The sequence below is a fragment of the Pleurodeles waltl genome, chromosome 5 (assembly GCF_031143425.1).
Source record: "Pleurodeles waltl isolate 20211129_DDA chromosome 5, aPleWal1.hap1.20221129, whole genome shotgun sequence".
NCBI lineage: Eukaryota > Metazoa > Chordata > Amphibia > Caudata > Salamandridae > Pleurodeles > Pleurodeles waltl.
Genome location: NC_090444.1, coordinates 1,294,350,149 through 1,294,362,942, shown reverse-complemented (window position 1 = coordinate 1,294,362,942; position 12,794 = coordinate 1,294,350,149). Strand labels below are relative to the sequence as shown.

The 12,794-nt window shown below is 46.8% G+C and overlaps 1 protein-coding gene across 1 annotated transcript in view; it reads left to right on the top strand.

The window, feature by feature from the left end:
* The window catches only part of MMS22L (MMS22 like, DNA repair protein), a 426,716-nt gene that overhangs the window by 300,995 nt on the left and 112,927 nt on the right, over positions 1-12,794 (top strand). Inside the window, exon 19 of the mRNA XM_069235533.1 lies at positions 11,789-11,958. Coding sequence (XP_069091634.1) covers positions 11,789-11,958 — 170 coding nt within the window. The remainder of the gene's footprint in view (positions 1-11,788; positions 11,959-12,794) is intronic.

Here is a 12,794-nt window from a genome sequence, read left to right as displayed (position 1 = left end):
TGGAATCCTATGGCAGATCTGTTCCCTGTCACCATTTGGGCCCCACTCATCCGGAGCAACTTCACCTGCAGCCTTCCACGGAGCACACTCCTGTGCTGTCATTCCCAGCGCCACTGCAGACCCCGTGGTTATTCCCTACTCTAATACAGAGTCTAATATGCGTTGCACAATACCTAGTCTGGTGCTGGCCCTTACCATGTCTTCTGAGTCGGAGCCAGTACCCTTTTCTTTTGATAAGCCTGAAGAGTGAGACAATAGGGAGGGATCTCAGGACTATGCATTCTACCATTCTCTCAATGAACCAGAGGACAACTGGTATGAGAACTTGCGATTGCCAGTGGGTTTAGACACTTCACCCGACACTGGCTTAGTCCCTGCTCCTACTGTGGCTATGTGCCTCCTCTGAAATCATGGACCTTATGCCTCCCTCAGTGATAGTGAAGACAACAATCTTGACAGAGATGCTTCAGCTGGGAGTCACACCTATGGAATCTTCTCTCCCATTCAGTCCTCACAGATGTCCTGCTTTGGGCTTGAGCAGGGGCTGCTGTGCACAGGAGGATTGCCCTCTGCCATCGACCTACTCGCTGGGATCATGGTTTTCTCCTCTAGCATCCCACCGTAGAGCAGAGAGCTTCAACGCCTCCACCTGCTGAGTTAACCCTGGTGTGTTCTCGATCACTCCACCGGATAGGGAATCCAAAAGGCTGGAAACCTTTGGCAAGAGAATGTTCTCTTCTTCCAGCCTAGCACTTCGGTAGGTGAACAATGTATGCCTTTTAGACTGAAACTCACACACTCACTCTCAGACACTGTGGGATTTGGTTGCACAAGTGCTGCCCATGGTCTAGAAGGAAGCCAGAGCCAAACTCACCCAAGTCATATTAGACTGGTGAGATGCAGCAATGACTAGATCTATTGCACCGTCTGTGGCACCGAGACAGCTCATCTGGTTGAGAAACACTGGCTTTTTGGGGAATATTCAGGCTTAGCTCACAGACATGCCATTTGATGGCTCTCGCGTTTTTGGCAAAAAGGCGGACTCCGCGCTGGAGCACTTTAAAAACAGTAGGGCAACAAAGAGATCTATCCATGGCTCTCCCTGACCCCAGTGTGCCTTTAGCCACTTCCGAGGCTGTGGTAGTGACTATCAGCTGCATCCTTTCCCACCCAGCTACTGAGGCCAAGAGGCTTTTCAAACGTTTTGTGGCCACAGTTCCTACAAAGCATAAGACAAGTGGGTTCTCCAAATCGCCAGGAGGGTCTACTCCATCCCCTTTCTGGAAATCCCCCCTCCCCCCATGCATACCTCCTTCGCACAACTGGCTGATGGAGGACAATCTCCCCCTGCTCCATCAGGAAGTACCCTCTCTTTTCATCAAGGAGCCATTTGAGGGTGCTGGCATCGGAAGTAGATCACTGTAGCTATTCTTGCTACTTTCTGGCGCCCAAAAAGGACAGAGGCCTCTGTCCTATTCTAGACCTGCCTTCTCAACTTCTTCCTGAAGGAGAAGTTCAAGCTACTCATGTTAGCTCAGGTCCAATTTGCCCTTGACCTGGGAGTATGGATGGTAGTGCTGGACTTGCAGAAAGCGTATGTTCGATGGCATCTGTCGCTGTAGATACACATGGTATGCATGAGCTCGCCATCTGGTGTTGGGTCGGAGTGTTACAAGTTGTTTTTCTTCGAAGAAGTGTTTTCGAGTCACGGGACCGAGTGACTCCTCCTTCTGTGCTCATTGCGCGTGGGCGTCGACTCCATCTTCGATTGTTTTCTTTCCGCCATCGGGTTCGGACGTGTTCCTGTCGCTCCGGGTTTCGGAACGGAAAGATAGCTGAAAACGGAAGATTTTCGACGGTATCGTTGCGATCCGGTTCGAGATAGACACATACGACGACGCGTTGAACATCGAAGCCCTTCGGTGCCCTTCGGGGTAGATTTCGGCACCCCGTCGGGGCCTAGTCGGCCCGACCGCGTGGAGAACAACGCCGATGGAACGGACCCCGTTTCGATTCTGCCCCGAATGCCACAACAAATATCCTTATACAGACCTACACTCGGTCTGTAACCTGTGCCTGTCACCCGAGCACAGCGAAGAATCCTGTGAGGCCTGTCGGGCGTTCCGGTCCCGAAAAACTCTGCGCGACCGTCGAGCGAGAAGACTGCAGATGGCGTCCACGCCAAAGGAGCGTCGACAGTTCGAGACAGAAGAGGAACAGGAGGAATCCTTTTCCATCCAGGATTCAGACTCCGACGAGCTAGACTCTACAAAAACTGTGAGTAAGACGTCGAGATCAGAACTTAAAAAAGGAAAGAAGGCCCAGGGGACGCCACTGCCAACCGGCCATGGCTCCACCCAAATTCTCGGTGACCAACAATCGGCACCGAAAAGGCCCATTCAGTGTCGAGATCGTCCGACTCCGGTCGAGACACCGGCACGCAGCCTCCTCGGGACCGAGAGAGTGCTAAACAGAAGCATCGACACCGAGAGTTCGGTGTCGACACGGATCGACGCCGAGACAGTGGCGCCGAAGACCATAGAGGCCAAGAATTTTCGGCACAGAAAAAGAGGAAGGTTACCTCGGAGCCGAAAAAACAATCAACAGGGTTTTCGGAGCCGAAAAAAGCGACATCAGACCCTGTTTCAGGCTCCTATACTGAAGAGCATTCTATGTCTTCACAAATGAAGAAACATAGATTTGAACAAGAACTGCAATCCACTGACGTGGATCACATGCAAAAGCGTATCTTTATTCAGCAGGGGACTGGGAAGATCAGTACCCTTCCACCTGTCAAACGAAAGAGAACGCTTCAGTTTACTCCTCAGCAACAAACAGCACAAAAGGTAACACCTCCTCCCTCGCCTCCACCTGTAACTCCGGCTTCACCAACTTACACCCCGTCACATTCGCCAGCTCACACCGCCATGAGCCACGATGACCAAGATCAGGATGCGTGGGACTTGTACGACGCACCAGTGTCTGATAACAGCCCAGACACATACCCAACTAGGCCATCACCACCGGAAGACAGCACAGCCTACTCACAAGTGGTGGCTAGAGCAGCACTATTCCATAATGTGGAACTACACTATGAACAAGTAGAGGATGATTTTTTATTTAACACCCTCTCTTCAACCCACAGCTCCTACCAAAGCCTGCCGATGCTCCCAGGCATGCTACGCCATGCAAAGGACATTTTCAAGGAGCCAGTTAAAAGTAGGGCAGTGACGCCTAGGGTGGACAAAAAGTATAAGGCGCCTCCTACGGACCCTGTATTCATCACCTCTCAGCTGCCACCAGATTCTGTGGTGGTAGGGGCTGCCAGAAAACGGGCAAATTCACACACTTCTGGGGATGCACCTCCCCCAGATAAAGAAAGCAGGAAGTTCGATGCAGCCGGGAAGAGGGTTGCGGTCCAAGCAGCAAACCAGTGGCGCATCGCAAATTCACAAGCGCTGCTAGCGCGATACGACAGAGCCCACTGGGATGAGATGCAGCATCTCATTGAACATCTCCCAAAAGATCTGCAAAAAAGAGCAAAACAGGTTGTTGAGGAGGGTCAAAACATTTCCAACAATCAAATACGCTCCTCCATGAATGCAGCAGACACGGCCGCAAGGACCATTAATACGTTGGTTACCATCCATAGGCACGCATGGCTCAGAACGTCTGGATTCAAGCCAGAAATTCAGCAGGCAGTGCTTAACATGCCAGTAAATGAAAAACTTCTGTTCGGTCCGGAGGTCGACACAGCCATAGAAAAGCTCAAGAAGGACACTGACACTGCCAAAGCCATGGGCGCACTCTACTCCCCGCAGAGCAGAGGATCTTATAACACCTTCCGCAAAACACCTTTTAGAGGAGGGTTTCGGGGTCAGGCCACACAAGCTAACACCTCACAGTCCGCACCGCCCACCTACCAGGGACAGTACAGGGGAGGTTTTCGGGGCCAGTATAGAGGGGGGCAATTCCCTAGGAATAGGGGAAGATTTCAAAGCCCCAAAACCACTACCAACAAGCAGTGACTCACACGTCACTCACCCCTCCCACACAACACCAGTGGGGGGGAGGATACGTCAATATTACGAAGCATGGGACAAAATAACTACAGACACATGGGTCCTAGCAATTATCCAACATGGTTATTGCATAGAATTCCTGCAATTCCCTCCAGACATACCACCAAAATCACAAAATTTATCAAAATACCATTCACAGCTTCTAGAGATAGAAGTTCAAGCACTACTGCAAAAAAATGCAATAGAATTAGTACCAAGCACACAAATAAACACAGGAGTTTATTCACTGTACTTCTTGATACCAAAAAAGGACGAAACACTGAGACCAATTCTAGACCTCAGAGTAGTAAACACATTCATCAAATCAGACCACTTTCACATGGTCACACTACAAGAAGTGTTACCATTGCTCAAAAAACACAACTACATGACAACCCTAGACCTCAAGGACGCATATTTCCATATACCAATACATCAATCACACAGGAAATATCTAAGGTTTGTATTCAAAGGAATACATTACCAATTCAAAGTATTGCCTTTTGGTTTAACAACCGCTCCAAGAGTGTTCACAAAATGCCTAGCAGTAGTCGCTGCACACATCAGAAGGCAGCAAATACATGTGTTCCCGTATCTAGACGACTGGCTAATCAAAACCAGTTCGCTCACACAATGCTCAAACCACACAAATCAAGTCGTACAAACCCTCTACAAACTAGGGTTCACCGTCAACTTTGCAAAATCAAACATTCTGCCAAGCAAAGTACAGCAATATCTAGGAGCCATAATAGACACGACAAAAGGAGTAGCAACGCCAACTCCACAAAGGATCCACAATTTCAACAGGGTCATTCAACACATGTCTCCAAACCAAACAATACAAGCAAGAACAATACTACAGCTCCTAGGCATGATGTCCTCATGCATAGCCATTGTCCCAAACGCAAGACTGCACATGAGGCCCTTACAACAGTGCCTAGCCTCACAGTGGTCTCAAGCACAGGGTCACCTTCTAGATCTGGTGTTGCTAGACCGCCAAACTTACCTCTCGCTTCTATGGTGGAACAGTATAAATTTAAACATAGGGCGGCCTTTCCAAGACCCAGTGCCACAGTACGTAATAACAACAGATGCTTCCATGACAGGGTGGGGAGCACATCTCAATCAACACAACATAAGAGGACAATGGAACATACATCAAACAAAACTGCATATAAATCATCTAGAATTATTAGCAGTTTTTCAAGCACTAAAAGCTTTCCAACCAATCATAACCCACAAATACATCCTTGTCAAAACAGACAACATGACAACGATGTATTATCTAAACAAACAAGGAGGAACACATTCAACGCAGTTAAGCTTGTTAGCTCAAAAAATATGGAAGTGGGCAATCCACCATCAAATTGGTCTAATAGCACAGTTTATTCCGGGGATCCAGAATCAGCTGGCAGACAATCTCTCTCGAGATCACCAGCAAGTCCACGAATGGGAAATCCACCCACAGATTCTGAACACCTACTTCACACTCTGGGGAACACCACAAATAGACTTATTTGCAACAAAAGAGAACGCAAAATGCCAAAACTTCGCGTCCAGATACCCACACAAGCAATCCCAAGGCAATGCCCTATGGATGAACTGGTCAGGAATATTTGCTTACGCTTTTCCTCCTCTCCCTCTCCTTCCTTACCTAGTAAACAAATTGAGTCAAAACAAACTCAAACTCATTTTAATAGCACCAACTTGGGCAAGACAACCCTGGTACACAACACTGCTAGATCTGTCTGTAGTACCACACATCAAACTGCCCAACAAACCAGATCTGTTAACGCAACACAACCAACAGATCAGACACCCGGACCCAGCATCGCTGAATCTAGCAATCTGGCTCCTGAAATCCTAGAATTCGGACACTTACAACTTAGCCAAGAGTGTATGGAAGTCATAAAGCAGGCCAGAAGGCCATCCACTAGACACTGCTACGCAAGTAAGTGGAAAAGATTTGTTTGGTACTGCCATCATAATCAGATACAACCACTAGACGCAACTCCAAAACATATAGTAAATTACTTGCTCCATTTACAAAAAGCAAAGCTAGCCTTCTCTTCTATTAAAATACACCTTGCAGCAATATCTGCATACCTGCAAACTACCTATTCAACTTCCTTGTATAGGATACCAGTTATCAAAGCATTCATAGAAGGGCTTAAAAGAATTATACCACCAAGAACACCACCTGTTCCTTCATGGAACCTAAACGTGGTTCTAACAAGACTCATGGGCCCACCTTTCGAACCCATGCACTCTTGCGGAATACAATTCCTAACCTGGAAAGTTGCCTTTCTCATCGCCATTACATCTCTAAGAAGAGTAAGTGAAATTCAAGCGTTCACAACACAAGAACCTTTTATACAAATACATAAAAATAAGGTCGTCCTACGACCTAATCCAAAATTTTTACCAAAAGTTATTTCACCATTCCATCTAAATCAAACGGTAGAACTACCAGTTTTTTTCCCACAGCCAGATTCTGTGGCTGAAAGAGCACTACATACATTAGATGTCAAGAGAGCATTAATGTACTACATTGACAGAACAAAAAACATCAGAAAAACTAAACAGCTATTTATTGCATTCCAAAAACCTCATGCAGGTAACCCAATATCAAAACAAGGTATAGCCAGATGGATAGTTAAATGCATCCAAATCTGCTACCTTAAAGCAAAAAGACAACTGCCCATTACTCCCAGGGCACATTCAACAAGGAAAAAAGGTGCTTCAATGGCCTTTTTAGGAAACATCCCAATGCAGGAAATATGTAAGGCAGCCACTTGGTCTACGCCTCACACATTCACCAAACACTACTGTATAGATGTGCTATCCGCACAACAAGCTACAGTAGGTCAAGCTGTATTAAGAACTCTATTTCAGACAACTTCTACTCCTACAGGCTAAACCACCGCTTATGGGGAACTAACTGCTTACTAGTCTATGCATACCATGTGTATCTACAGCGACAGATGCCATCGAACTGAAAATGTCACTTACCCAGTGTACATCTGTTCGTGGCATCAGTCGCTGAGATTCATATGGACCCACCCACCTCCCCGGAAGCCTGTAGCAGTTCAGAAGTTACCTTCAATTTTGTACATTTGTATATATATTATTTAATCCTTTAATAGGTGCATACTTACATTTTTCATTGCAAAAGGGCACTATTACTATAGTACAACTCCTACCTCACCCTCTGCGGGGAAAACAATCGAAGATGGAGTCGACGCCCATGCGCAATGAGCACAGAAGGAGGAGTCACTCGGTCCCGTGACTCGAAAACACTTCTTCGAAGAAAAACAACTTGTAACACTCCGACCCAACACCAGATGGCGAGCTCATGCATACCATGTGAATCTCAGCGACTGATGCCACGAACAGATGTACACTGGGTAAGTGACATTTTCATTCCACATCACTGTCCTCCTTGCCCACAGCAGTTACCTATAGTTCACTGTGGGCCATGAACACTTTCAGTTTCTGTGCTTCTCTCTGGCCTTACCAAGTGCCCCTTGGGTGTTCATCAATGTGATGGAGATTGTTGCAGCACATCTGCGTAGGTCGGGGTTGAAGTCTTCCCCCACCTCCATGATTGAGTATTGAAGATGCTTTTGCCCCAGGGAGTTGTCTCCCACCTCCAGTATGGCAGACCTCTTGCATTCACAGGGGCCTACTACTAACATGCTGAAGTCACACCTGACTCCCTCTCGGATGTTCCCTTTCATAGTAGCAGTTCTGGACAGTGCGTTTTGGGCCTATCCTCGTGAATGGTGGCTCCAGAATATAACAGATATGATTCCAATGTTTCAGCATCTGTCCTGGATTTCGGTGAGACTGACTCTGAGGCTGTTGGGCCTCATGACCTTGTGCATACTGCTCAGAACATATGTCTGTAGGCATATGTGGGTTCTGCAGTAGGACCTGAAGCCCCATTGGGCACAGCATCAGTGTCAGTGGAACCTCTCTGACGTGGTCCATATCTCGAAGGGAACTGTCCAGGACCTGCATTTGTGGCTGACATACCGTGACTGGGTCAGAGGCAGACCGCCCTCCCTTCCCCACACAGAGATGACTGTAGTAACAGATGTGGCACTCATTGGTTGGGGCAGATATGTGAAAGAGGTGGAGATCAGAGGACTCTGGTCTCCGGTGGAGACCTAGCTCCACTTCAAACGGCTGGAGCTGCGGGTGAGCTCCCTGACATTAAAAGCCTTTCTTCCTTCAGCCAAGGAAAGGCTGGTCCCCTGGTATTATCGGACAACCCCACCACCATGTGGTATTGAAACAAATAGGGTGCATGGGGTGATAGACCCTTTGTCAAGAGGCCCTGCATTTCTGTACATGGCTGGAATGCCAGGGCATTTCCTTGGTGGTTCAATACCTGGCGGGCTCTCTGAATGCCAGAGCAGAAAAACTCAGCCATCCATGCCTAGCAGATCAGGAATGGTGTCTCAATCCAGAGGTGGTGCAAGGTCTCTTCCGAGATTGGGGAGAATCTTGGCTAGATCTGTTCGCCTCTGCGAAGATCATACAATGTCACCAGTTCTGTGTGCTGGAGTTTCCAAGGCGACCCTCACTTGGAGATACTTTTGGTCTTGAGTGGAGCTCGGACCTCCTGTATGCCTTTCCACCGATACCACTCCTGCCTAGAGTTCTCAAGATCAGGAACAACCTGGCCCCAAGTCATTCTTGTGTCACCAGATTGGGCACAGAGAGTTTGGTATCCCTAACTCTTGAGCAGATCATCATTCCTCAAATCCGGCTGCCCCTTCGGGAGGATCTTCTGTCGCAGCAGCAGGACATGGTCATGCACCCGAACATGGGCACCCTCCATCTTTGTGTGCAGATTCAGTTTATAGTTCTCGACCTTCCCCCCCCCCCCCCCCCCCCCGAAGTCTGATGTTATTTTGACAGCCAGGCATCCCTCCATGAAGACTGTATATGCCTGCAATTGGGACAAGTTTGTCACATGATGTCTATCCAAAAGCCTTGATCCTCTTTCTGTATGCTTATCCTAACTTGTATTGTTAGTTCTTTCTCTGGCCCAGCAGGGCTCTGTTAAGGGTTACTTGTCAGCCATGTTGGCTTTCTTACAGTTTCCGGACCAGCCTTCTTTATTCACGTCACCTATTGTGACTTGTTTCCTGACGAGACTGCAACACTTGTTTCCTCCCTGGCCATTCATTATGCCCCAACAGGACTGAAACCTTAACCTTCTTTTTTGTGTGCACCCTTTCAGCCACTGCACAACTGCCCACTCTAGATAGTAACCATAAAAAAAAAAAATTCTGGTGGCTAAGATGGTTAGCAAACTGCAAGCACTCTCTGTGCACCCTACCCACACGGAGTTCTACCCAAACTCGTTCTGAGAACCTGTGCTTCCTTTCTTCCAAAGGTTGGTGACACCTCTCCATGTAGGCCAGTATGTCCACCTTGCCTACTTTCTTTGCTCCGCCTCACCCTTCTAAAGAAGAGAAGAGACTCCATCGTCTGGACCCAAAAAGAGCATTGTTGTTCTGTATTGATCTTGCTAGAGAGTTTTTTGGTGGACTGTCAACTGTTTTTTGGGGTATGTTGGGCAAAGAAAAGGAAGTCTGTGCAGAGGTGAACCATCTCACAGTAGATAGTACACTGCATAATGATCTGCTATGCATTGGCCAAAATAACAACACCCTGAGTGCTTGCAAACTCATTCCACCAGAGTCAAGGCTGTGACCACTGCTGTGGCTGACTGAGTCCCTGTCCTCAGTCAGGAAACAGCCTGATAGTCTTTGCACATGTTCACTAAGCACTACTGCCTTGGTGGTGAGGTCCATCGTGATAGGCATTTTGCTTGATCAGTCCTGCAGGACTTTTGTTCTAATTTGTTCACAGACTGACCTCCTAGGAGGTATTTACTGGGTATCTGTTCTAAAGTAAGGAATCTGTGGCTAGAAGACTCCATCAGATGAACAAGTCACTTAGCTTCAGTAATGCCTTACCTAGTAGAGATTCTATCTAGCTGCAGAGTCCTTACCAACTCACCCATCATCCCTGCTCTGCGAACATATTTCTGCATAGGGTCATCCTCTTGAGGTCCGTAGTGATGCACACTAGTTCAGCATCGTTTTTCATAGCTCCACACCTCTTTTGTGGAAAGGTCGCATAGAACAACTGATTGTAGTGTTGGAGCGCCTAGTTGGTGCCCATATAGGCACCAAGCATGTCACTTCCAGCGCAGATGACACTGGGACAGAGCCGATCAACGCTATCTACTGGCGCGCAAGGGTACTGCTCAACAATTTCCAAATTCAGTCTGATGCCTGGGGATGTTTCTAAGGTAAAGAATCTGCAGCCAGATAGTCTCTACCAGATAAGGCGTTACCGAAGGTAGATAACTTATTCTTTGTTTCACCTTACCCAATAAGCACTACAGTTGTGTCTTGAGTTGTATCTTTGAACCGGTAGAGGTCCTTCTGTATTTTTTGTGTTCTACTTTTAACTGCCCTCCTTTCAAAAATAAAATATAAAATATTTATTATAAAATACATAAGTCAAATTCCGATCCCTGTGCAGAGGATCGTACTTCCAAGTTGTGCAATAATTATTACACACCCACTGTTTCCTGTAAAATATTTCTGCAGGCCAAACCTGGTGAAATAGAACAGAGGAAAAGGCATAGGGAAAAAGGCAAAAACACGTGGAATATGGTGTGTTAAATGTCAATATTGTTGGCTATGCCTCATTCCCAAGTTCCAATCTCTAATAGGAGGTATTTACCACACCCAGTAATTGCCTCAGCTTGAGGTAATGGTGTTTTACTGGGTGTGGGAAATTCAATACCTTGTTCAACGCAACTCCTAATCAGGACCTTATTCTTTATTTTAATAATAAGGCTGTGGTTGGAGAGTTTGGATATAATGACTTGTTGTAACACTACGTAATCGTAGTCTAACCGTATGTATCACAATATTGCCCAGTATCGTCTTATTGCCACAGAACCCGGAGAAGAGCCCTTGCCAATCTTGCTCCCTCGGTAATGTTACTGACGGTGTCCCTGGCTATTCCATCTGTGATGCCATTTGAGGTCATGAACAGTGCATTGGGTTTGTTAGGATTACATTGGCAACCCTACATTTTTGATATTTTTAGGTTTCTACTCCAAGAAAAAACAAAAACATTTAGGCAGAGCAATGAAATGTCAGCTGAGGGCTGGGTTTCTTAAATCTCGATGAGGCTAAGGAGGGTCGAGCATAGTAGCGCCCCAACCCTGCAAGAATCTTAAGCAACAGAAGTATCGCCATTGCACTACAATTTTGCTTCTGAAACAGTTAAAATCAACATAGCTTGATTGTGGACAAATCTATCAATTTCCCTTAAAAAAAAAAAAAAAGCGAAATGTAATGTGTGAATTGTATTTGTGGAATTCCCTGTTGATGTATCCAATCTTGTAGATTACGTGCACCGCCCCCGCCCCCGCCCCCCCCCCCCCCCCAAACCCTGAAAAGAACATAATAGGGTACAGGGTCCCGCTGCTTCCTAGTTAGGTTTGCACTATTCAAATGCAATTGCATACATATAATCATACTATCTGATCCTTTCCCCCCCCCATGTTTACTGTAAAAAGCTCTGATTTAAAAAAAAAAAAAAAAACTCAAACGCGTGTTTGAAAGAAACCTTGCCTTCATTTTTCCAAGGGTTATTAATACATGTGTTTTTTAATCAATATGCAGGGAGCCTTGTCAAGTACTGGGCACTGATGCTGGCCACCTCAAAAGCACAGCAGCTCCTTTTTCGCATCATCGACGTTCTGCTTTTGCCGCATGCTTTGTTTCAACAAGATAAAGAACTCCCTCCAGCAATGGTGTCCGCAGTCCGCGAGAGTCTACCCCTTTATCTCCAGGTAACTTGCTAGAGCTGCTAAAATATAATTAGTATCTGCGAAGTGCCGCTGGACAGAAAGTTGTGTGCCGCGGTTCTAGATAACACATTTATGGTGCAACACTGCACTATGCCAGTTCATGTTACATCAAGTCGTATTAAAGAACAGATTACACAAAGCAAGGCATCTTGGGCCTCCCTTCAATAATAGCTCGGGGGGTTTAAGTTGCATACGGGTGTTATGGAGGACCATGTTACTTACAGTGAGGGGTTGCTGATTTGTGCCATTTGTGCCAGTGTTTCTTTTGCAGTTTTCTACGGCACCACTCTACTGCACGGGCGTCGCTGGGCTTTACATTGTACAGAAACCGTGGGATGGAAGTCACAGGCACATTGGAAGTAACTACTGGAGGTGGAGGTCTCAGAGTTAATGGTAAACAGGTATTGACTAGATTTGTACTAGCAGAATCGTTCCCGGCAGTGGTGAGGGGAGATCAAGAATTCAGCAATGCACCATGGTCGAGGTTGGAATGAAGGGAAGTGAGAGGGTAAGAGAGGCAGGAGTAAACAGCAAGTAGGAATGAAGCTCCGGGCAAAGGAGGAAGGCGTGACAAAGGGACAAACGGAGGAGGGTAGTACGCAATGTCCACGAGCTAATGTGATTGCAGTTTGTGGCGTTTGAGCGAAGAGTTCATTTTTGTGTGAAATGTGACGTCATCTCGGCGTCTTGTTTTGACTAGGAGGGAGTTTCAGAGAGATGAGGCAGCACCCAAGAGCGACTAGGATTTGTTTGTGTGAGTTTTCATTTCTATCTATGTCCGGGTACATCTTTGCTCCTTAGGTGTTTAGTCCCTCCTG